Raw genomic sequence first — 26,635 nt, 5'->3', positions numbered from 1 at the left:
AGATGGATAGGTATTTCAAGTGGTTGGAAGCAGGAGCAGGGGGGTGGCGGGGGGTGGCAAAGGTTATCTTGAGTTGAGGTTACAATCAGATCAGCCATGATCTTATTAGATGGCAGAGCAAACTTGGAGTCAAATGGCCTACTCCAAATTCATGTCTGCGAACCCAAAAACTTACACACATTGGCTTATTTCCAAACAGATCAGTAAGCAGTCATTTAAAACAGCTCACTAAGAGGTATCTAACACAGGCACGATGACAGAACCACTTTTCCTATACAGTCAGTTCAAGTAAGAAATACACAAATAATTGCTGCTATTCTGCCAATTTTTAAAAACATGGACCAGGAGTAAATGTCATGTCAGAGTCTGGCAGCAATTCTCAGAGCAATGTGTGCTGTTATTCTACATTTGTTTTTGCTACCTTCCCATTGTGGAATAGCCTTCATTGCTGGAAGAAAATTAGACCTATGGCATGGCAAGAACTTGAAAGGAGAAACTGATACTAATGTGACTCATGGATGATACTCTGCCCTCTGATTTGCATATCCCAACCATCTGATTATACTGTGGGGCAGGTATAGAACCATAAGGGGAACAAGTACAAGACTCGAAGATGTCCAGTTGGCAACGAATTGCTTTATACAATTACAAAAATACATTACTTTTGTAAAATATGACATTCAATTTGTATGCAGAAGACACTCAAAAATGATTAGTTTTGACAGCTGATGGATAAACATTAGCCAGGTTACAACACCCTAGTTCTATCAAGAATGCGACAGGAACCAAGGCAGGTAGGGGCACTGTTCAATGTTGTCAGAAAGATGCATATCTGAATGCAGAACCTCTCAGTACTGTAATTACATGCTAAAGATCCTGGATCAGGGCTTGACCTTCAATCTTCAGACATAGCAGGTACATCACTGAGCCAAGCTTATACATCTCAGGACAGATTTCAGCAGGGAGAGCATTTAAGAGTAGCTTTTCAGCCTGCCAGCCACTGGAATTTACACAGGAGCAGAAGTAGGCCATTTGGCCCATCGAGTCTGCTCCATGAGCTAAACTAATACTATTCCTATCTAGCCCCAATTTCCGGCCTTATCCCCATATCCCTTGATACCTTGACTAATTAGATACCTATCAATCTCCTCCTTAAACGCCCCCAATGATTGGGCCTCCACAGCTGTATGTGGCAAAGAATTCCATAATTTCACTACCCACTAGCTAAAGAAATTTCTCACTTCTGTTTTAAACCGGTACCCTCTAATTCTAAGATTGTGCCCTCTAGTCCTGGACTCACCCACCAAGGGAAACAGCTTAGCCACATCTACTCTGTCCAGTCCTTTCAACATTCTAAATGTTTCTGTGAGGTCTCCTCTCATTCTTCTGTAGGGAAATTTTCAGGCAGAAAGTTTAGCAGTCAAACAAAGACCCTCTCCCTATAGACTGGGCTGTGACCATGGCAATTTGATTTGAGGGATACAACGCCCTTCATTATTCTTGGTCTTGGGAAGCATTCACTCGTTTTATCCCCAAAAATGATAGCAATGGCCAACATGAAGGCCGCAATTTTTCTGTCAGATGCACTTAGAAAAGAGGATTTTGCTGAAAGCAAACACTACTTAAGTTTAGTTCACCTGTGCCAATCAAATTAACTTCCTCAAACAGGGAGATTACCAACTTAGAGGTCAGATTTGAAATATTTGGTAGCAAGATCTCCACTTTGTGCAACTTCAATTAATCCTTAACAACATAAGCCAAAGGCAGCAGACACTACCATCCACAGACTCACATCCAAATTGCATTTCATCTCAACATGGAAATCTATCATTGCTCTTTGATCTTCACTGGCTCAAAACCATTGAACTCTACCAAGCAACACAGTGGTAGCACCCTCATCTTGCATGTTCCAATGGCTCATCTTCTTCTAAAAGGGCAATTTAAGAGCAAAAAAATGGTGCTCTAGACTGTGATACACACCCAATGAGTGGATGTTACATAGCTAGCAAAGGAGGCATAGAGAGGGAAGAACTGCACTAGGGAGGAAGTGGAGCAGTTGGGAAATGTTGGATTTTGTATTAGTCAACAACTGATTCCTGGCAACCACCCACTGAAGATAAATTTTCTAAGCACACTGGTGGTTAGATTTCTTATTTATATGGTAACCCAAATAACCTGCACAAAATTCGTGGACCTCCAGAGTTTCCTAGAACATTGCTCAGTCACTTGAGGGAATCAGGGAAGAACTGCCTACAATATTTCCTTTAATTATTCAGTTTTTTTGTCTCCTTTGGGAGAGTGTATAGTGTGTGTCCAGATGTTCACATTAGCCACTTATCTACTGGGTAGGCTTGCTGGTCTCATTCTTTGCTCATGCACAGGTAGCCAAGATAGGTTTAACATAATCTTCTTACAATGACACTTATCCAAACTGATTCAGTGCAGAAAATTGAGCCTTACAACTGACTGGACTTCTAATATGTATGGCAAAGGATTCTATAGCAGGAACCGGCCTCTCCACTTTCATCCAACTGGACTCAGAACCCAGGGTACTTGGAAGGGAAGAGTAAAATGAAAAACAAGTAATTATCAACAAGTATCCACCCTTCAAGTTCATGCTGAATTAAGATAGCATCGTCTATACTATCCTGACCAATCATTGCTAGAAGTAGTCGATAATATTAGCCCCTACACGGGCATGGGAACTGTGCTGGGAAGGTTCAGAGGGAGTGCAGAAGTGGGAAATCTGTTATTATAGACAACTCCAATCAAGGATATTGCACAAAACCACTTAAGTAAACCCCATCCTTATTCACAGGGCAAAAATAGCATGTAAATTGTGCACATCCTACAATGTTAATGACCACTGCATAAATGATGATTTTGAAGAATGGAAAGAAAGAAATCTGCTTACCTGATACAAAGTAATAGTATTTGGTTTAATATTACACCCTGCAATAACAAGCACAGCTCTCAAAAGCAATCTGTTCAACAGATATCATTCCCAAAGCCATTAAGAATGAATACCAGTATGTTAACTATTTCCCAAACTCAGAACTACCATGGAATTGTGGCTTCTTTAAAACAGAATTACAAAAGAGGGGGTGATGAGAACTGCACCACCACAAGGACTAAAAACGTTCAAATGCGAGTACAGGCCAGTTCAGTATTTTGTATAGAAAAAATAGATTAGCAGATCAGTTCTAATCTTCAGAATTATTGTAATTTTTTTCCAAAATTAGTTCAGTCTACTTAATATAAATTGGTTGTTAATGCTCTGAATTAGAGTAGGTGGACTGGGGTTGCTTAAAATATTGTACTCTCCAATTTGTTAAATTGATATAGTCACTACCTTTTAATTACCCAGCACTATAATGCCTAGGTTTAGTTTCCTTGCTGAAGATCTCTATGGCTATATGATTCTGAGAGTTTTGAAAACTTCAGAACATTTTCAAACATGCTTTGTACTCTCAGCCCTCTGCTAATGTCTCTTCAGCTACTTGCAGAGCACTGGACAGGGTGCACCTGGGTTATAATGCCCAATTTATGGACACTCTTCCTATAATATTAAATTCAAAAGGCCGATGTACATACATCTCTTTCAAAGAGATTTTTCATAGTGCTCAACAAAAGTATATTCCAGTTAAAAGCAAGGACAAGGGTGGGGAGAGCCAGCCTTGGATAACTAAGGAAATAAAAGAAGCAACAAGCTAAAAGCTCATGCATACGAAGTCACCAAAACTAGTGGGAAACGAAGATTGGGAAAACTTTAAAAAGCAAAGCAAGCAACAAAGAAGGGGAAGATAGATTATGAAAGTAAACTAGCACAAAATACAAAAATAGACAGTAGAAGTTTTTATAATTATATACAACAGGAAAGGGTGGCTAAAGTGAACATAGGTCCCTTGGAGGATGAGAAGGAGGAATTAATACTGGGTAATGGGGAAATATCCAAGGCTTTGAATGACTATTTTGTGTCAGTTTTCATGATGGAGTACACGTCTAACATGCCAAATAGAGATGTTATGGATGCAATGGGGGGACCTCGATACAATCGCTGTCACTAAAGAGGTAGGTGATGTGCAAACTAGTGGGTCTGAAGGTAGACAAGTCCCCTGGTCCTGATGGGATGCATCCCAGGGTACTGAAAGAAATGGCACAAGTTATGTAGAGGCACGTGTGATAACTTACCAAAATTCTCGGGACTCTGTGAAGGTCCTGGCAGATTGGAAGATAGCAAATGTCACGCCACTGTTTAAAAAAGGACGTAGGCAAAAGGAAGGTAACTATAGACCAGTTAGCTTAACGTCTGTAGTCAGGAAAATGCTCAAGGCTAGCATTAAGGAAGAAATAGTGGTTCCATCAGGCAGACACAGCATGGATGCAGGAAGGGCAGGTCCTGCATCTTACTGGAGTTCTTTGAGGATATAATGAGTGCAGTGGATAGAGGGGAACAGGTGGATGTTGTATACTTGGATTTCCAGAAGGCATTCGATAAGGTGCTGCATAAAAGACTTATCCACAAGATAAGGATGCATGGAGTTGGGGGGGTAATGTATTAGCATGGATAGAGATTGGAAGATAGCAAATGTCACGCCACTGTTTAAAAAAGGACGTAGGCAAAAGGAAGGTAACTATAGACCAGTTAGCTTAACGTCTGTAGTCAGGAAAATGCTCAAGGCTAGCATTAAGGAAGAAATAGTGGTTCCATCAGGCAGACACAGCATGGATGCAGGAAGGGCAGGTCCTGCATCTTACTGGAGTTCTTTGAGGATATAATGAGTGCAGTGGATAGAGGGGAACAGGTGGATGTTGTATACTTGGATTTCCAGAAGGCATTCGATAAGGTGCTGCATAAAAGACTTATCCACAAGATAAGGATGCATGGAGTTGGGGGGGGGTAATGTATTAGCATGGATAGAGGATTGGTTAACCAACAGAAGGCAGAGAGTTGGGATAAATGGGCATTTCTCTGGATGGCAATCAGTGGTGAGCGGGGTGCCGCAGGGCCCGCAAATGTTCACGATATACATTAACAATTTGGAAGAGAGGACCAAGTGTAGCATATCTAAGTTTGCTGATGACACTAAATTGAGCAGAAAAGCAAATTGTGCAGAGGACGTGGGGAGTCTGCAGAGAGATACAGACAGGTTAAGTGAGAGTGCAAGGGTCTGGCAGATGGAATACACTGGTAAATGCAAGGTCATCGACTTTGGAAGGAAAAATAGATCAGATCATTATTTAAATAGTGAAAGATTGCAGCATTCTATTATGCAGAGAGACTTGGGAGTGCTGGTGCATGAATCACAGAAGGCTGGTTTGCAGGTGCAACAGGTTACCAAGGCAAATGGAATGTTGGCCTTCATTGTTCGAGGGATTGAATTTCAGAGCAGGGAGGTTATGCTGCAGCTGTACAGGATACTGGTGAGGCTACACAGAGTACTGTGTGCAGTTCCGGACTCCTTACTCAAGGAAAGATGCACTGGCTTTGGAGGCGGTGCAGAGGAGGTTCACCAGGTTGATTCTGGAGATGAGGGGGTTAGCCTACGAGGAGAGGTTGAGTCGCCTGGGACTGTATTTGCTGGAATTCAGAAGAATGAGAAGGGATCTTATAGAAACATATAAAATTATGAAAGGGATAGATAAGAGAGGCAGGAAGGTTGTTTCCACTGGTAGGTGAGACTAGAACTAGGGGACATAGCCTCAAGATTCAGGGGAAATAGATTTAGGATGGAGATGAGGAGAAACTGCTTTTCCCAGAGAGTGGTGAATCTGTGGAATTCTCTGCCCAGGGAAGCAGTAGAAGCTACCTCATCAAATATATTTAAGACAGAGTTAGATAGATTTTTCGCATAGTAGGGGAATTATGGGGAAAAGGCAGGTAGGTGAATGAGTCCACAACCAGATCAGCCACGATCTTATTGAATGGCAGAGCAGGCTTGATGGGCCAGGTGGCCTCCTCCTGCTCCTATTTCTTATGTTCTTACGTTCATATATATGTTTGTTCCTACGAGCAGAAGTAGTTTCTTCTCTCACCGAGTAATTGTCCTTTCAAATAAGTCCTATGTGCTTTTGATGTCATTCATTACAATACTGTGGAGGTGTGATTACCGTATCCAGTGATTTTAATGTATTTTCTGACAAGGACAAAATAGACTTTTGGACGTCTGTAAAAAAACAGAACCTGTTACCCGGAGAAGGCCTGTATACAGTATGCGGACTGTTACATGAAAGTAACTCCCCCACAAGTGTTCCTTCCTGTAGGTCATATCTAACCTCTACTTAGAACTTCCACATGACAACAGCAGAAATGAGGAACCAGCCTGGCAACAGTACTGTCTGTGAAGCTGTACTCAATCATAAAACTGAAGGGTTATATTGGGATCAATAGTGGAACCAGTGGAATATGCTGTCTAAAATACCAGATGCAAAAGGATAGACCAGCCTCATTCAATGTAGTCATGGCAGATTTGCATCTTACTTCCAGCTGCCACCCATGCTTTCTTTATACATTTGCCCTACAAATAACCAATCTCATTGAGAAGGGAAATTAATTTATGATTGAGTGAAGAACCAAAGGATCTTAATCTCTAACAGGCAACAAAAAGTTTTAATAAAAACCTTAATATTCATTTATGCTCTTATATCTGCCCTGTTAGTTTTAAGCAGAGTAGTAAGCAGCACCCAAATACAGAACAAACTTCCATACTTTATATTGGAATTAATAATGTGGATACAGATTTTACAGAATTAAGGTTAAATATATTTAACAGTTTTAATGTACAGTGGAAAAAAAGTAGAATTACACGGAAAATGCATAAAGAAATGCAAACAAAAAACAACACACAAGAAAGGCCAATGATTTTGTTGGATGACCAATTCATTGGAATTCAATAGGGTAGGTGCACAAGGGTATGGAGAGAGGATTAAAATTATCAGAAATTCACAATGAAACACACAGGCTGCAAAAGGTCAGAAGGAACAGCCAGAGAGATTTCAGACAAAGGATACACAATGATGATGTGGAAATTGAGCAAAGTGCAATGATGAAACATTGCAACGTCTAAATAAATTTAATTGGGGTGGGGGGGGGTGTGGAGAGAAATGTGATCAAAGCAAAGATACAGACTGGCAAGGAGCTTGTGGGCAACAAAGTGTCAAAGAAATATGGAATGAGCATCCAAAAGTAGTTAAAAAAAAAGTTAATGCTATCACTGAAATGAAAGGTAATTCTATTGTGTCTATCAACCGGTGCTTGTTTAATCTGGAATCCTTTGGACACAAACCTTTTTAATAATGCTGCCTGAGAGATAAGTTTATCTTGTCATTTTCAGATTACTCTCTGCATAAATAAACTGTGGGTTTATTGATTGCTGCATACTTCACTACAGTGACAACACTCCATTTTCCATAAAGTCTGTGGTTGGGGTCAGTTCCAGTTGCTTAGTGGAGTGCTCATCATACTTGATTAACACTGGGAAGGTACTTAGTTTCAAGCAGACTTATTTTGATAAATGCCCAGAGACATACTAGTCTGAAAATTCCTGATCTCAGAATCCCTGCTCAGTCAGATTAGCTCAATGGACTTAAGCCTTTAAAACCCTTCTAGGGACCTAGAGCTGCCTCCTGTAACTTGTTCACAATTGAGCAGTCTTCTGCAATTCCTTTCTGCCATCTTACTTCACACGTAGGTTTTCCTGTACAGGCGCGTCCTTCACACTCTCCACTTCCTCGCCCATCTGCCATTCACCTGCAGCATGATTGACATCTAGCAGTGAGGGAAATCCACACTGTGGTTCTCGGGTGCAAGAGCCCTTATCCTCTACTCTGGGGAGCTGGGTTGCAGTGTTGTACTCAGAAGTCCTGTGTAAGTGTTCATTTCAATTGTTTTCTTTTTATAAAGGCAGGTTCATGGACCAGAGCTCTGCCTGTAATTTCTGTGGCCTCGAGCGGTTGCAGGTCCTTGCATTTTAGTCCATCACTTCCAATCCTCTGAAATCTGGTACGGGATAGGGATAGCCAACTGGGAAATTTTGACAGATTGCTCTAGCCTTGGACAAAAATGGTCATTTACAGTTCTAGAGATTGGTCTGTCCAGCCTGGTTCTTTTGGTTTATTTACTGCACTTAATTTTTTTTTGAGGGGGGAAGAAAATAAATGTCAGCTCATTATCTTTAAGCGATAGATATACAGAAGTGGTAGGCTGCATTAAGACACAGAAGAATTGCTTTTAATTACAGATAAACAATCTGGGGTTCAGTTTAGGTATAGAGGGAGATGTGATTTAACTGGAGATACAAGAGCAGTCAAATGCAAGGAAGGAAATATATGCAGGCCTGCAATAAGTTGTCTTAATAGCACTTCTCCCAGCAACTATTAAAAAAGTTATCTTACAAGGTACTTATCTGTAGCAAGCTCTCCCTTCTATTGGGATTTACCTTTTCCAGGCCTCTTTCTGGATTGTTCCAGGACTTGTTCTCACACTGTAGAAGTGCACATAGCAGCTGAGGCACAGCACTCCTGTTAACAGCTGTAGCCATAACAGAAACAATCCAAGGTTCAGGAAGCCAGTGGCATTGTAGACTTACAAAAATGTAAGCGATTTCTGGTATTAGATTAGAACTGCTTCTCTGAATCACTCACACTAGGATTTTCACAGGATGTGAAAAATGAGGATACATCTGCCCCAAGCAGTCAATCTGCAATCGGGCTATTTGGAGACCAGATCAAAAACAACATGAATAAGAGGCAAAATGCACACATTTCATGCTCCCAAAACTTTAACTACATACAATAGAATGTTGATTTAGATTGCAGACATCTGACAAGTTGCATGATGAGCATCAAATCAGCATTCTCACAATGCTCCAATTAACAATTTTGTCCCACTAATTCCATACCCAAAGGAAAGCATTCGACCCCACAAAATATTAGGATGAGTCACAGATGCCCCTTGGACAGTGAAAACAAGATTGAAACAAGCATTAATATTTAAGCAGATTAAGAACTTTTCACAGGTTTATTAGTAGTAATGCACTCTGCTTTTCCTTTCTACAATACCAACCAGAGAAGAACAAGATATTTTTGCCAGTATTGGTAAATTTTCAAAAAGAATGTCCATAAGGACTCACTGGATGACCCACATTTAGTAAAGATGTTCATCAGGTGTGTTAATTTTTGCATCTCTCAAGTTGTAAAGATCAGGTGTCTATCACAGCAACAGGCCACATCAGCTGAATAGTTTTGACAGTTCAAGGCATAAAATTATACATTTACTTAGATCTCATCTGCTTCTGGAGAACACAGCTTAAGCTATCAGCAATATACACTGAATGGACAACATACCGCCCAGCTGCCAAGCCATGGAAGTGTGTATTTTCCTGAAGCCACAGGCCAAAAGCCAACACTTATATAAAATAGTAAAAGTAGGCCATGCTGCTCTTTAAGTCAGTTCTACCCTTCCACCAACTCAATTTCCTCATAATTCTTTTATATTCAAAGCATCAGTTTTAAATATTCTCAACTGAATATTCACTACTCCAAGACCGAAATCCCCAATAAATAAATATCCACTCATTTCAATCCTAAATGACCATGGACTTCATTCTGAAATGACAACACTAAATTTCCCTGTTTTAGAATACATAACTGGCCAAAGAGCAATGAACAAATTTCATAAAAGCATCAGTAAAGTCACAGAAATTTCAGTTCAGCACAGGAATTCTTCTGTAGACTCAGAACGAACCACAGCCAGACTTTGATCAAATTGTTTGAAAGCAGCAATAATGGGCATTCAGCCACTCATGCCCATTCTACCACTCAATAATATCATGGCTGATTTTTTTTTGCCTCAGCACCATTTCTCTGTACCAACCTTACATTCCTTGGATGGCAGTGGTGCAGCTAGCAAGAACTGCTGCCTCACAGCTCCAGCAACTACTCCCGACCTCTGGTTCTGTCCGGGATGGTATTTGCACCGTCACTGAGACCATGTTGAGTCTCCTTCAAGTGCTCCAATTTCCTTCCACATCCAGTTAGTAGGTTACTTGGCCACTCAGTTGGCCCTACTGTAGGTGATTGGTAGTATTTGGTGGGGAGATTAGATTACAGGGGGGAAATGGGATAGCTCTGAAAGCCAGTATAGATTTGATGGGCCAAAATGGTTGATGTGGGAAGGAAATATGGATTTCCTTTATATCCAATAACTATAGATGTGTCTCAAATATACTTGGTGACAAACATCTCTAGCGCCTTTGGGTAGAAAATTCCTAATGTTTTACTGGGAGAAGAAATCTCTTTTCAGCCATCTTGAATGGCTGACCAGACATCATGACCAGAGGAAATTTCATCCACAAATCTATGGCATCAAGCTCCATAAGAAATTTGTATGTTTCAACAAGATCACTCTTATTCTAAATTCTAGAACACAGGTCCAGTCTATCTAATCCCTGCTAGTAAGACAATCTCGCCCAATCCTGGGATCAACTGGTAAACTGAGTTTGTATTGCATTTATACTTTTTTATGCCTCAAACTCCAGCCTGATATTGTTTTACACTTAAGAAACTTAGGAATTTTGGCAAGTCTCCACCTGTGGCATAATCTTTCTCACTCAACAGAATAAAGGACTTGCAAGTAAGTCTGATGCACATGACTGCCATCACAATTCACAATGAAATCAGAAGCACCAAAAAGTCATCTGGATCCATCTCCCCAGGATTCCCAATCTGCATTAGCATAGATAGAGATATTGCACCCTGGGAAAGCTACATGGAATGAGTCCAAATAGCTTTAATAGGTTACTAGAGGATAATCAGTTTGCACCGACATGGAATACCACTCAGAGGCAGTAGAAATGGTGGGTTAGCATTACACCACTTGAGAGTTAAGTTCATTCATCCACACATGTTGAGAGCTTTCTCAATCAGCGTTCTAACCATATAGGAACCTGCAATGAAAAGGAGGTCTGCTTGGTTGAATTTTGAACTCAAGTTTGCTAACCAGCTGTTGGGTTGCAAATGCACCCTGAATTAGAAACAGAACAAACATAATGCTTGGTTGTGCACTGTAACCTCCTGCAAATTAGCAAGATTGCCACAAAACCGACTGGAGCTGCTGGGATTTCAGTCTTCAGGTACTCTCAGATCACTGGGAGCCTGGACGCAAATCACAAAAATATTCTCTTTTCCTTCACAATTCATTGCATAGCATTCAAAAATTTGTTCTGAATGAATACAGGCCACCCTTGCCTATATACCATTGATCAAGAATTGAGCAGTTTAAGAGCTTCTTAGATCCTCTTGCTCATTTAGTGGAAGCCCAAGAACATTGTGTCATGTTAAAGTAAGAGTTCACATTGGTCTTGATTACAGCCCAAATTTATCCACAATTAAAAGAATGATCCTTCTCCAATTCTGCAGGCTCCTCCTGGTTCATTACTGAATACCACCCATTTGCTACTTAAACAAAATTTATCAAGAGTTACAGCTTGCACTGTTAACAAAAATAGAGAAGACCAAAGCAGGTACAGGGAAAAGGATACCTTTAAAACACACAAATACCAAATATTCTGAACTTCTCATTACTCAAAAGTCATCAACTTGTGACCAGATACCATTAGCCCAATGGACTTTATTCTTCACTGATGAAAGATCCAAAGCCAAGAATGATCCTGTCCTTGCCCAACACTCAACTGTATTTTTGAAGAGAAACTACAGACACCAGTAGGGAACAGCTTAATTTCCATTCGTCCCACATGTGACTTTCACCAATTTTTATAGATGAAAGCATCATTGAAAGCATCCTATCTGGATGCATTAAAGCTTGGTATGGCAACTGTTCGGCCCATGACCACAAGAAATTGCAGAGAGTTGTGAAAGCAGCCCAGTCCATCACGAAAACCAGCATCCCCTCCACTGACTGTCTACACTTTCTGCTGCCTCAGGAAAGCAATTGACACAAGGACCCCTCCCACCCCAGTCATTCTCTTTTCTCCCCTCTCCTGTTGAGCAGAAGTGCTTCCATCCCGCTGTAAAAGACTATTGAACAGATGTCTTGTACTCTCGAGATGAACTCGATCTCTCAATGGCCCTTGCACTTTGTCTGCCTACACTTTCTCTGTGAACACTATATTCTGCATTGTTTTGTTTTCCTTTTGTACTACCTTGATGTACTTGTGTATGGAATGGCCTATCTAGATGGCATGCAAACAAAAGCTTTCACCATCTCTCAGTACATGTGTCCATAATAAACCAATTACCAATATCCATATCCCCACAATCAGCATGGAAACAGGCTCTTCAGACCACCAATCATCATCAGGCACCCATTTTGTTCTCCCCCACCTTCTCACCAATTTATCCTTCCCCCCCCCCCCCCCCCCCCCCCCCCCCACCCCCCCCTCCCCCCCCCCACCCCCCATGCTACCACTCACCCATACATCAAGGGCAATTTGCAGCATCCAATTAACCTACCAATACACACAGTTTTGGTATGAGAGAAGAAACTGGAGCACCCAGGGGAAACCCAATTGGTCACAGGGAGAATGTACAAACACTGCAACCAAAGAGCATCTGAATCAGGATTAAACCTGGATCATTAGAGTCGCAAGACAGTAGTCTTACTAGCTGTGCCACTGTCACCTGCTATACCACTGTATCACCTGTGTTGTCTCAGTCTTGCATGTGCATGGCATCATTTGCTGGGGGCTGTGAATGGAACTGAACATTACAATCAACCACTACACCTCTAGCCTTATGCAGGAAGGCCAGTGATGTAGCAGCTAAAGATAGTTATAGCTGAACAGTGAACAACCCAAGGCACGCCCTGGGGCTTGGATGATTGATCAGCAACAATGACATTCATCTTCCTTTACACAAGGTACAAATCCAGCTACTGATGCCTTAATGCCCATTGACTTCAGTCTTACTAAAGCTTCTCAATGCCACACTTGGTCAAGTGCTATCTTGGTGTCAAGAATTGAAACAGTTCGACTTAGAATACATATAATCCTAAATTGTTGGCCTACATTCATTTCGAACAATTACATTTTAAGTGTGTACTGATCCAATGGGAAAAGCAATCCTAGGGGTGTCTCAGCAGGTAAAAATGTCTTTCTAAAATGATATTGGCCAGGAAGACTGAAGTAATAATTCTATCTTTATCTGGATAGAGCCAATAAGTGACCTCAACACTTTTGGGTCACAGAAATGTAAGAGCACAGCCCTTCAGTCTAAAAACCCTCTCTGGATAGGAAGGATCAGCAAAGTCAATAGTGTCATGGAGCTACCCATAAACAAAGCGGTGTCAGCAAATAAGTAAATGGAAAAGAACAGGGATGACAAGGTGGACGGTAGGGAAAGATGAGTGAGAAATTTCAGATTTTATGGATATTCAATAAATACAGACCATGTCAGTTGACACCCAATTATCAAAATAACAAAACATCAAAAATAGAAGTGTGTCATTCAGCCCTTCAAACGTGCATTGACATTCAATGCAATTAAGGTCGATCCTCTATTTCAATACCATATTCCCACTCTCCCCACACCTCTTGCTGCCTGTGCCTGGAAATCTCTCCCCATAAATAGGTTCTATCATTGACAATGAGAGCTCCACACCCCTCTGAGCAGAGGAATTTCTCATCTCAGTCCTAAATGTTTTGTAACTTTTTTTTACATATCTTAACTTTTGTTGGCCCCATTTATCTTATTACATGTGTATATAATTACACATTAGTCTCTAATGGCTAGTGTTTGTATGCAGTTCCTTCCTTGATTAGAGACACAGGAGGCTGCAGATGCTGGAACCTGGAGCAACAGACAAAATGCTGGATCTACCCATCGCCTGCCCAGCTCTTGCTCCATTCTTTTCCTCCACTTTTTTTTATAACTGGTTATGCCCCTCTAAATTTCAGTCCATTTGAAGGGTCTCGACCCAAAACATTGACTATCCATTTCCCACCACAGATGCTGGCCTGGCCTGCTGAGTTCCTCCAGTGTTTTGTGTTGCTCCTTCCTTGACTCATTGGTGCAAGGGTAACCAAATCATCTTCCCTGCTCTGCTTCCATCTGTTTTCTTCAGCATTCTAGATTTCACTCCAACAGTCTTCTCCCCAAAGACCATCAGCCCACCCATTTTTAAAGCTTACCTAACTACCCAACTATTCATTTGGTAGAACTCTGACTGAAAAATGGTTCAGATTTAGTCCACCCTAATGCACGAGCTCTACATTTTCCAACATTCCACAAATCAATATCTACTTCTCCCACACCAATCCATAAGATGTGCACCCCTACCTATTAACTCTGTGCCAATTTGCTTGCAGCTCAAATAATAACCTAGATATCCAGAATTGGGGCTCTGCTCCTATAATTTCAGACAGCAAACTCCAAGCACAATTCTGGTGTTATTATTTATAGCTCCTTTAGATCTTTTTAAACTTTGTTGCCCAACTGTGAACTACTTTTGACTGAACCACCCTTTTTATCATCTAATCACTCTGATCTTCATGCTGAACACCCATTGTGCTCGCCTCCCACCTGTTCATCTGCACCATCTTCCAGTTTCACTGAAAGGTTACAGCCTGAAACTAACTCTTTCCAAAGGTGCTACATGACTTGCTGAAATATCAGCCTTCTGTTTATGTAACCAAATCATTTTGCCATAAACAGTCATGGAACCACAAAACAAAGCTTTTTCCAAAAGGTACAGTAAATTAAGTTTAGGATATCATCTGGAATGCTGCACTAATCCCAGAACAAGGTAAAAACATCAAAGTAGCTGCCAAATTTCATGTGCGTTTTGTCCAGATAATACAGTTTAATCCTATTTAGCCTAGACAATGTCAACGTAACTACCAAACACTTGTTATTGCCACATCCAATTCTCAATGTGAAATAGTGTAAGGAATTTTGAAAGGCATCCAAATTCAGCGCAAAACAAAACAGACCAGTGTGGTAAAGCTCTTGGCTTGACAAGTCAGAAGGCTCCTGTTTGTTCCCCAGTCTCTGCCTGGCAGCAGGTGCAATATTTTCACTTGAACGTGGACAAGGTGCTGGAAGTGCAAGCTAATTAAGGGTTGTGCCCCAAAACACTGCCCAGAGATAAAGGTTACCCTACTGGAACATGTCCACATGCACACTCCGACTCCAACCTCAAGTCTCAAACACGATGACATCCATTAACTCAACTGCCAAAATTCACGTCCAAGCAAAACAGAACAGTAACCCAAGTAATGAGCTGGAATTTTGCCTGATTGCTCCACTGCCTTCCTCAAAAATCACACAGTTAATGATGCACTTCAGACTATGAACCCTTAATTTGGAGTTCTGTAATTAATTTTCATCTGGAGTTTGAAGGCTGTAAGTGCACAATGAAACAAACAATCTTACAATATGGATTCACTTCCAACACACAAGTTAGGGCTATGGTGCACAACATCAAAACTGAAGGTCACACTTGATCCACTGGACATCATTTTTCATTCTGCCTTGGAGCCTCCGACACAGCTGCTAGGCTGAGTAGTTGTGCACAATTCCCTGTAGCCGTATTTCATGGTTTAAGTGGAGAGAGGAGTTAGTTCATCAGCAAACTGAAAATTCCAAGTTCTGTTCCACTGGGATGTCCATTATGAATGCCCTGCTATTGGATGAGATTGTGTTCATGTTGCCCTTCAAAAATGAGCAACTTTAAAAGTACACCATCTTTGGTGCTGTGTGGACTTTGCACATTGTCCCAGTGATCACATGGGATTTTAACCATAGAACACATGGGTTTTCTCTGAATTCTTCCCACATCCCAAAGATGTGCGGGTTGGGATATTAATTGGCTACTGTAAATTGCCGCTAGTGTGTAGATGAGCTGGAGAAGTCAATGCAAGGAGAATAAAGTGGGATTGGTGTAGGAGTGTAAATGGATGCTCAGTGGTAGTTCAGACTCAAGGGACCAAACAGCCCATTTCTGTGTTGTATAATTATGACTCTAACACGAGTCAATGAGGAAGCAAAGCTGCTGTTCCCCCTAATGCCACTTACATGCCAAGAACATAGCACACAACTCAATGTTGGCTTCAATGCCAGAACCATTAGCCTGGTACCCAATTCTTTCAACCGTAATCTCATGAACAGAAGCCTGGACCCCGAATTGCTATTACACCCTCTCCTGATGTAGCATTGAGTCACTACCTCACATCAACCTTCCTTAAAGGCCTTTTGCTCCCCAAGGACATCCTTCAAGGGGCCTCAAATGATACAACTGTAACAATAAGGACTCGCGTACGAAATACCCGAAGGACTACACAATTACTTAAGGGGGACTGGCACAGTACGTCTACATAGAGGTTTCTCTCCCGCCAGAATTGCCTTTGCATTGCTGACAGACTCTGTATCCAAAACATTTATCAGATACAGCAGCCAACCAGTGACTCTCTTAATTGTCCAGGGCCCAGAAGTTGGTCAGTTACAAAATGAGGGCTTTACACTATTCATTTGGCAGAACTCAGTCTAGCAATGAAATATCAATTGACAGCAGGTGCTAAGCAGATGGTGACAAAATCCTCTGGTTATGTCAGGGGCTGAGAGGAATGTAGAATAATGGTTGAGAGTTTCATTGGTTGCACATGATGGAATGAGGCTGGGACTGAGGTCTTCAGTTGGCGTGGAGGGAAATACATGTTAAGTTCCAATGCTTGGGTGCCTATTTTTCAAACTGTAATTTACACCATTAAATTTTAATAAAACAGTATTTTAAAATCAGTACGTTTGTTTTAATTAAAAATCCAGGTTCTCATCCATAGTGATCAGAGCTTAAACCATTGAGCAAATTATATATCAGCCAAAAATACTCAATTTCCAACATAAGGAAACTATCATTGACTTCTATTGTAATTTGAACAGAAACTAGACTGAGTAACAATGTGCACATATGTGATCATGATTAAAATAACCATATTCACTGAAGCCTGAGGAAAAACTACCAGCTTTGCACAGGTAAATTTCCTAAAAACCCAAGACACACAATACAATAATTCAGTGTTCTCTAGCACAAACTCATTACACTTGTGTCCCAGCCGATGTCAGCCCTTCAACCTATGTTTAAAACAAATTTCTATGAACTTTGATGTACGAAATATACAGTCACCATCTTCTCCACCCAACCTATTCAACAATCTTGCCTTTGTCTACACAGAGGCCTTTAAGCTACCCCCTTCTCTGCAACTCTGGATTCTCCCCTTGCTCCTAATCCAGATCCTGTAAACCCCACCACCTCTCTAATGACAGCATCCCAAGCCACTCATTTCCTAATCTTTTGAGACACCTTCCCCAAATTATAACACCCATCTTTTCCCATTAGATTTCAGCTATCCTTCTGACATCATCTTCCAAAACAGATAATTTCCCTATGCCTATTTAAATAACCTTCAGGTACATTGTTACTTTGAGGCACAGTACACATGCAAGGATCTTGACTAACGTACCCTTTTACTAAACAGCTAACTAAAAATCTGCAGGTACACCTTGTGGTATCCCAACATTAAATTCCATTGAAACCTTGCACAGCATAGCTCAAAGTGAACATGTTCACAGGTACTGTTGACTATTATTCCAAGCATGAAAAATACCTGTCTATCTTAAGCACAAGTTGTGAAGTCTTACCAAAAATGTAAAGTGGATGTGCCAAGTAAAACAAAAACCAGAAATGCCAGAAAAATTCACAGGTCAGGCAGCATCTGTAGATAGAGAAATAGTTAATGTTTCAGGTCCAAGACCCTCTGTCAAAACTGGGAAAGGTTTTTGTAGCAGAGGAAATGGCTGGGTAAAGCAAAGGGAATATCTTTGGTGGGAGAGATCAAGTTACTGTAGCAATTAGAAATAAGCAAATTATTCTTCTTTACTGTGTAATATGTTAACAGCAGGGCTACAGGACAGGCCAGACAATACCAGTAAAAAAAACTACCGAGCCAAAATTATGAAAGATAAATGTTCAGTTTTGAAACTAACAAAAAGAATGAGCCTATTACTTGAAGTTGGAGAATTTGCAGCCTACGGAAATCAATGTCAATGTGCTCAGACGGATGAGGTATGGCTTCTCAAGCTTGTGATAGGCTTTACTGTAACAGTGCAGGAGGCCAGAGACAGACAGGTCCAATGAGAGTGGAATGGAGAATTAAAGTGACAGGCAACTGGAAGCTTGGGTTTGATCCTGCGAACTAAGTGCAGGTGTTCCACAAAATCCAAAAAGCACTTTGTTTCTCCAGTGTACAGGAGACCACATTGTGAACACCTATACTACAATGGACCAGAGGAAGAGCAAATGAATTACTGCTTCACCTGGAAAGACCTTGGATCTGTACACTGGCTCTACTCTATCAGGTGGCAACGAGGCGACATACAGAAGTGAGATAGATCAGCTGGTTGAGTGGTGCCTTAACAACAACCCTGCACTCAACACCAACAAGACAGAGGAATTGATTGAGGGCTTCAGGAGGGGAAGACGGCAGAACACACACCAGTCCTCATTGAGGGGTCAGCGGTGGAAAGGGTGAGTAGCTTCAAGATCCAGGCATCAATATCGCATCCTGGGCTCAACACATTGATCCAATCACAAAGGCAGCACTTCAGCAGCTCTACTTCATTAGGAGTTTGAGGAGATTTGGTACATCACCAAAGACTTGCAAATTTCTACAGATGTATGGTGGAGAGCATTCTGACTGGTTGCATCACAGCCTGGTATGGAGGCTCCAATGTTCAGGGTCGAAAGAGGCTCCGGAGGGTTGTAGACTCAGCCAGCTCCATCATGGGAACAACCCTCTCCACCAGAGGACATCTTCAAGAGGCAATGCCTCAAGAAGGCAGCACCCATTGTTAAGGACCCTCACCATCCGGGACATGCCCTCTTCTCATCACTACCAGCAGGGAGGTGGTACAGGAGTATGAAGACCCACACTCAACATTTTAGGAACAGCTTCTCCCCATCCATCATCAGATTTCTGAACAGTCCATGAACACTACCTCATTATACCTCTCTTGCACTATTTACTTTCTCTTTGTAACTTATATAAACTACTAAGTTACTATATGGCTTGCACTGTACTGCTGCCACAAAATAGCAAATTTCTTGACATATGTCAGTGATAATAAATCTGATTCTGAAACCAAACGATGCATCACGTTTCCAACAGTTTGACTTCAAGGTATCTACCCTAGAATCAGATTCCTACCCATCTTCTTCCTGATGTAAACAGCCAAACAGAAATTACTGTTCCAACTTGTCTCAAAATTAATCCCCAGAAAAGGGAAATCACTGGAAAGGCACAAAAAAAGTCTTTTCACTAATGAAAAGCAGAAGAACCAACCAGAAACCTAATGACTTATTTCCTTGGTCTGTAATTGGTACATTTAAAACCCCAACATCCAAGTTGAGGTCAAAGTGCACAATGATACAAAAGAACAAAAGGAGAATTCTTTCAGCAGAAGAGAAAATAACAAGGACTAACCTTTCCACCACCGTCCCGTGTCAGCCCCAAATTCCCACTTCTAAAATAAACTGATCACCCTACCTTCTAGTTCGACCACTTTTCCAATCCCTGCTTTTTCCACTCTTTTCCTTCATTCTCTATCACCTTTATGTCAGCCCTACTGACAGAGCTATAACATAGTCATTACCACCAACCCCTTCCCCTGAAAAGCCGAATAGTTATAAAGAGACCCCCAAGTATATTAAATAGAAGAACTATCAAACACTTGAGTAAATTTGAATACAGGCATATGCACCAGAAACTAGTAAATAATACAAGGTATAATTTGGACAGCTTGCTTCAATGGAGTAAAACTAGTTCAAATGGTTTTATAAAACCAGACTCAATACCCCATAGTTTTCCTACAAGAACGAATTCTCCAATATAGTTTTCTGAAAAGGTCACAATACTCAATCTCAATGCAGCTTTAAAAAAAGCATGCTAATTAACGACTCAGATGAGCCTTAATTTCTTTCTACTTTTGCTTGAGCAATGACCTCCACAGGGGCTGAGAATGGAAAACAGATCTGAGCACATAGGAATCAATACCATGAGGAATTCCTGTTAATGATTCAGCTCCTATGCAAAAGTCACCAACCTGTGTCAATTATTGCCAAAGATAGCAGTTCAGAACTGGATTACACTGCCCTACAATTCTCACTTTCCTAATAAAAGTCATGAGGTTTTAGTGAACACTCAAGCCAGCTGGTTTCATTCAAATGCACTACTTTGTCCTCCATTGCATACATTTGAAATCAGAAATTTCTAATGTCCATTGGCTAAATTCCAGGTGGTCTCCCATTCACTCATCATCAGATCCATAATGTAACAAAGATCCAACTGCTACTGAAATGATGAGTGACAGAAAGTTGCCAGATAACTGGGGGAAAAGAAAAATCAGGCACAGAAAAGTTCAAAACAAATCAAGTTCATCTGGCAATGATGCAGCATGTAAAGCATTGCCAGTGGGTACAAAATTAATACTTTTAGTTTTCATTATGTGCTATGTAATATTAATTGGCAATATCGATGACTCCCGCTCCTCTTTATGCAGGAATAGGCCAGGAGTCAACTGTATCCCTCCCATATGACAAACTAAAACAAATTATGAAAGTCTTGTTGCAACTTGGAAACGCAACGAAAATACTCGTGAGAATTTATGCCAAGGCTCTTTCAAGTGGAAGGCTTTCATGACCAACTTAGTGTCTGCTGAACAGCTGTTAGCTCTTGCTTGAGGAAATCTTCAGATCAGATTCAACACAACCCTTGTAACTGGCTTGTAACCACTTCATACATTCAGCTTGGAAAACAACATGCTTCCATCAATGGTCAGCGAAGAGGAAAATTCAAATCAGGGGCCTCCCTGAAGAGCTGACCTTCAGGTGGAAGGTACTGACACCAATTTTGCTGCTGCACTACTGATTCTGCAGGTGGAACAGAAAAAACTATTTGCTGCCTTATCTGGTCCACCAAAAACAAGGCAAATTCCTCTTACTCTGACTACATATTGGCTGACTTTTTCCAGTCACAGAAACTAGAGCGACATAGTATGGAAACAGGCCCTTTGGACCATGCCGACAATCAAGCACCCATTTTATCACCGCTTACCCATCAACTCTTGCCAGATTCTACTACTCAACTACACACAAAGGGCAATTTACAGTGGCCAATTAACCTACCAACCTGCATGTCTTTGGGATATGGGAGGAAACTAGAGCAGCTGGAGGAAACCCACACAGCCACAGGCAGTACGCAAACTCCATACAGATAGCACCGGAGATCGGGATTGAACTCTGATTCTGGAGCTGTGTGGTAGCAGCTCCACTAGCTGCACCAATGTGCAGTCCTGTAAAAAAAAATGAAGTTTTTTTTAAAACATTTCCATCAGAAAAATGCTGTCACTATAATGAACCTCTGGACTACTGAAATAAACACGATCAATTTCAGTTAATTACCCAACTGAATCTTTCCAGGACTATCCTCTGCAAACCTTGCATTCAATTTCAACATGCAGGCAGGCCACCACTTTACAGATTATAGTACAGCCACTATATAGAATATAAAACACAGGAAGTGTTGGAAATACTCATCAAGCCAAACAGCATCTCCAATGAGATTGTGTCAAAGTTTCAGGTCAATGATATTTCCTCTGACCTGCTTCAACACTTTATAGCTTTATTTCAGATTTCCAGCATCCGCAATATGCTTTTAGTTTCTGAAGAGCTTCACAGTAGTTTCTGAAATTCAAAGTAGCACATAGATCATTAAAATAACCCCAAACAACCATAAATGATGGTAAAGAAACATGATCTGGTTCAATAAATCTTACTATACCCCTCACAGTCGTCTGATTTGTTTTTCCACTGTCTTTTTCTCTAACTAGCCTAGTTTAAAAACTGCAGTTCAAAACAGTCCCTTGTCCGATGCCTTAAATAATTTGATACATTTCAGCACATAGGAACATAAGAAATAGGCCATTCAGTTTTTTGTGCATGCTTTGCCCTTCAATAAGATCCTGACTGGTCTTTACTTCTACATCACTTTCCTTCCTTAATTTAATATCCCTTGATTATCTTAATATCCAAGTATATAGCAATATTTGATCATCAGATTTCTTTCATGAAGTCAGAAAGAGGTCCCAGAATAGAAAAAAAGGCCCTAAATGAATAGCAATGCCTCACTCCACCAAAAAAAATGTTTTCAAAGTCAGTTCTATACACAACTCCTGATTCTCTGGCTGATGAAATAATAATTGGGATTTGCTCTCCATCTCTGAGTCCCTTCTGAATTGAGTTCGCTCAATTATTTCGGTACTTCTACCCAGTCATGTTTCACATTTTGAAGTGAAATATGATTTTAAGGATCACGCAGAAGTAATAATTTATCCAGCGCAAGGCATCGCTTTACAAGAGACACTGATTAATGTTATTCCATTTTAGTTCATCCCAAGTTCCTTTTAAGAACTTCTTGTCGAACGCAATTTTCCAAATAACGGCTCAATACAAAAAAAAACATATCCACCCACTCCTTCGTTTACTTTAAAAGCACGCAGTGGTTTTCAACTAACTCCACACTGGAAACGAGTTTTCACCCCAACTACAAGACCCCTCCATTACTTCCCATTAAGACTGCCCCAAGAAGAACAATCACAGTTCCTCTTCCCGGCTTCAGGACAAATGCAACCGAAGCGAATGAAGGGAGCCTGATACCGCGCCTACCTCCAACGCCAAGGCAGTTTTGTCGTAGGCGCAGGGAACTCTCTTCTGGATGGCCCTGGCGTAGACGGGCCCGTTCTGGGTGGTGGGCAGCGGGTTGGCGCCGGTGGGCAGGGGGCTGCTGGTCTGGGGCTGGGCGTAGGCGTGTGCGGGCTCGGGGATGCCGTAGCTGCTAGAGTTGCGGTAGCCCGGCCCCTGTTGCTGCTGCTGCGGCGCCGACTTGACCACCACCTCGACATAGGGGACGGGGATCATGCCGAGGCGGCCGTCCTTGTTGCGGGCGCTCCACCATTGCTCCTCGGGCTTCTCCACGATCACCAGCAGCTCGCCCTTCTTGAAGGGCAGGTCCTCCACGTCGTTGCCGGGGAAGTCGTACAGTGTCCGCACGTACTCGGCGCTTTCCTCGCCGCCGCCCGAGGCCGCGCCGGGCCCAACCAGGACGTGGCCCTGAACCGGGCCTGGGCCCGGGCCCGCGGCCTTGCCCAGCGAGGCGGGCGGGCCCGCCACCCGCGCCGCCGGCTCGATCAGAGTGGTGGTGTCCAGGTAGTGGATCTTGTAGAACTCGAGCAGGCCGGGCAGGTGCTCGAACTCCTGGTCGCCGATCTTGAACTTGCCGGGCAGGCTGTTGATGATGTAGTGCGACACCTTGGAGTTCTCCGACACCGACAGCACGTAGTCGCCCGGGCAGGTGGTGCTGTCCCGCACCAGGAAGGTGCCGTGCCGCTGGCCCTGCAGCTTGGCCTGCGCTTCCTGCCGGCTCAGCGGCCCGAAGTACCAGCTCGTCCGGTCGTGCGATTCGAACTTGGCGGCCGCCATGGCGCCCGGGCTCCCCTGCCCTCCCCCCGAGCTACGGGCCCCGCTTCACAGGCGCACGGCGGCCAGGGAGGGCCGCACTCCGCTCGGCTCGCTGCCTCCTTCCTCACAGGCGCCTCGGCACGCCGGCATCCGCGGCTTTCGGTCGGCGCGGCCTCCCGGCTCCCGCTCGCTGCCCAACCGCCGCCTAAGATGGCGGCTGCGCGGCGCTTCGTGCTGGGGTGTCGAGCGGCGCCGTGACGTCAGCGCGGCGTTGTGCGTGACGCATTGGGCGGGAAGGACGGAGCGCGGCGGCGGGAGGCAGGTGCCGGCGGTTGACGCCTGTCGCCTGAGGCGAGGGGATGGCGTCCCTCATGGAAGGAGCATTGACGCCTGATCCTGACGGCGAAGGGATCGATAGGTCTCCTGCTGAGAGTGGTTACGTTTGACTGTGGTATGACGCCCATTATCATTCCTTATTCAGAAAGTTTATTTTGAGTGGAAAATGTTGCCCCACCGACATGGGCAAAGAAGAACTGGTTGGTTTTGGTTGATATGAAGAGGGCATTTCTGCAGGTTAAGGTCTCCAGAATAGGGGAGTTATTTATAATACAACAACAGGATACTCTGGAGACACAAGAGGAGGCAGAGCAGAGGATGTTCACCAGGTTGATTCCGGAGATGAGGGGGTTAGCCTATGAGGAGAGGTTGAGTCGCCTGGGACTATACTCACTGGAATTCAGAAGAATGAGAGGGGATCTTATAGAAACATATAAAATTATGAAAGGGAGAGATAAGATAGAGGCAGGAAGGTTGTTTCCACTGGTAGGTGAGACTAGAACTAGGGGACATAGCCTCGAGATTAAGGGGAATGTATTTGGGATGGAGATGAGGAGAAACTGCTTTTCCCAGAGAGTGGTGAATCTGTGGAATTCTCTGCCCAGGGAAGCAGTAGAGGCTGCCTCATTAAATATATTTAAGACACCGATAGGTTTTTGCATCGTAAGGGAATTAAGGGTTGTGGGGAAAAGGCAGGTAGGTGGATCTGAGTCCACGGCCGGATCAGCCACGATCTTATTGAATGGCAGAGCAGGCTCGACGGGCCAGGTGCCCTCCTCCTGCTCCTATTTCTTACGTGCTTATGTAAGAGACAGCGGATGCTGGAATCTGGAGCAACAAACAACTTGCTGGGGGAACTCGGTAGTTTAAACAGCATCTGTGGGGGGAAAGGAATTTTAGATGTATCAGGTTGATATCCTGTATAGATATACTCTGGGTGCTGGAAATACTCAGTCAAGTGGCACTGGTGGAGAGAGAGACAATTAACAGATGAAAAGTCTTTTTTTCTGAAATGCTCTGTTTCTCTCTCCACTAATAAGATCTCTTTATTAGTCACATGTACATCGAAACACACAGTGAAATGCATCTTTTTGCGTAGAGTGTTCTGGGGGACAGCCCGCAAGTGTCGCCACGCTTCCGGCGCCAACATAGCATGCCCACAACTTCCTAACCCGTACATCTTTGGAATGTGGGAGGAAACTGGAGCACCCGGAGGAAACGCATGCAGACACGGGGAGAACGTACAGACAGCAGTTGGAATTGAACCCGGGTTGCTGGCACTGTAATAGTGTTACGCTAACCGCTACACTACCGTGCAGTCAGTTGTTAATCATCAAAGTCAGAGCCAGGCCTTTCAGGATATATCCAGGGGAGCTTCTTCGCACACGTCAGTTCAGTCCTGAAGCTGCTGTGAATGTTGAGGCACCTGTCATAGTATAACAGCCCTCCTCTACACCACCCTATGTGGTCTGGCATTGTCGACCCTATCTGACCTTGACCCATCCAATGTGAAATTGTTGAGTTGCTTTGCATTTCTCTTTGGGCAGAGTGACCTGGTAGCAGTTGGCTCCTCCTGAGACAAGGATACTCATTGAAGTTGAGGGAGAAGCTGTTCAATGTAAGAACATTTTCTGATCGAACAACTTCTTCAACTCCACTCACTTTCTCCAGATCGAAGGTGTATCATAGAAACTTGAATGAGCCCAAGATACAACTGTTTCTTTTTGTGGGATTCGCAGAACAGTTTTTGTTTCAGTCTTACTCAGGCCCATTCCCTCAACTGTTTTCCTGGCATACTGACAATTGTATTGGGGCTGGTTCCTGCATTTATGCAGAACTCAAAATTTTTATTACTTTTGCTGCCAAATTTCACCATGCTCTCACTTTCACATGGTCCATCTCTGACTCTTCCCTTTCTGAATCTCTCTGTCTCCTTTTAAAGGACTAAGCTTGTGACAAAAATTCCTTACAAGTCCACAGATCACAAGACCTTTTTTAACTATTCTTCCTCCCACCCTGCCTCGTGTTAAGGACTTCCTTCCATTCTCCCAGTTCCTCTGTCTTCATCATATATGATATCATCTGTGATCTATTTAACCTCTCCCTGCTTCAATCTGAGGTTCCCACCTATTTTAAGAAGACCACTATCATTCCAGTACCTAAGAAAAACAAGGTAACATGCCTTAATGACCATCGACCAGTGGCACTGACATCCACCGTCGTGAAATGCTTTGAGAGGCTGGTCATGGCACGCATTAACTCCAGCCTCCCAGACAACCTCGACCCACTGCAATTCGCCTACTGCCGAAACAGGTTTTACAGTGAACGCCATCTCCCTGGCCCTACACTCATCTCTGGACCATCTGGACAGTAAAGACACCTACGTTAGACCATTGTTTATTGACTACAGCTCCGCCTTCGATACTATAATTCCAAGCTCCGAGACCTGGGACTCAACACCTCCCTCTGCAACTGGATCCTTGACTTTCTGACCAACAGACTGCAATCAGTGAGGATAGGCAGCAACACCTCCAGCATGATTATTCTCAACACAGGTGCCCCACAAGGCTGCGTCCTCAGCCCTCTACTCCCTATACACTCATGACTGCATGGCCAGATTCTGCTCTAACTCCATCTACAAGTTTGCAGATGATACCACCATAGTAGGCCGTATCTCAAATAATGATGGGTCGGAGTACAGGAAGGAGATAGAGAGCTTAGTGACATGGTGTCATGACAACAACCTTTCCCTCAACATCAGCAACGTAAAACAGC

The 26,635-nt window shown here is 42.8% G+C and overlaps 1 protein-coding gene across 1 annotated transcript in view; it reads right to left on the bottom strand.

Annotated features, from left to right (window-relative positions):
* The window catches only part of crkl (v-crk avian sarcoma virus CT10 oncogene homolog-like), a 45,442-nt gene extending 21,757 nt beyond the window's left edge, over positions 1 to 23,685 (bottom strand). Inside the window, exon 1 of the mRNA XM_052032072.1 lies at positions 22,733 to 23,685. Coding sequence (XP_051888032.1) covers positions 22,733 to 23,545 — 813 coding nt within the window. The 5' untranslated portion in view covers positions 23,546 to 23,685. The remainder of the gene's footprint in view (positions 1 to 22,732) is intronic.
* Between the last annotated feature and the right edge of the window lie 2,950 nt (positions 23,686 to 26,635).

Source organism: Pristis pectinata, chromosome 17 (assembly GCF_009764475.1).
Source record: "Pristis pectinata isolate sPriPec2 chromosome 17, sPriPec2.1.pri, whole genome shotgun sequence".
Lineage (NCBI taxonomy): Eukaryota > Metazoa > Chordata > Chondrichthyes > Rhinopristiformes > Pristidae > Pristis > Pristis pectinata.
This window is presented reverse-complemented; position numbering and strand designations above follow the sequence as displayed.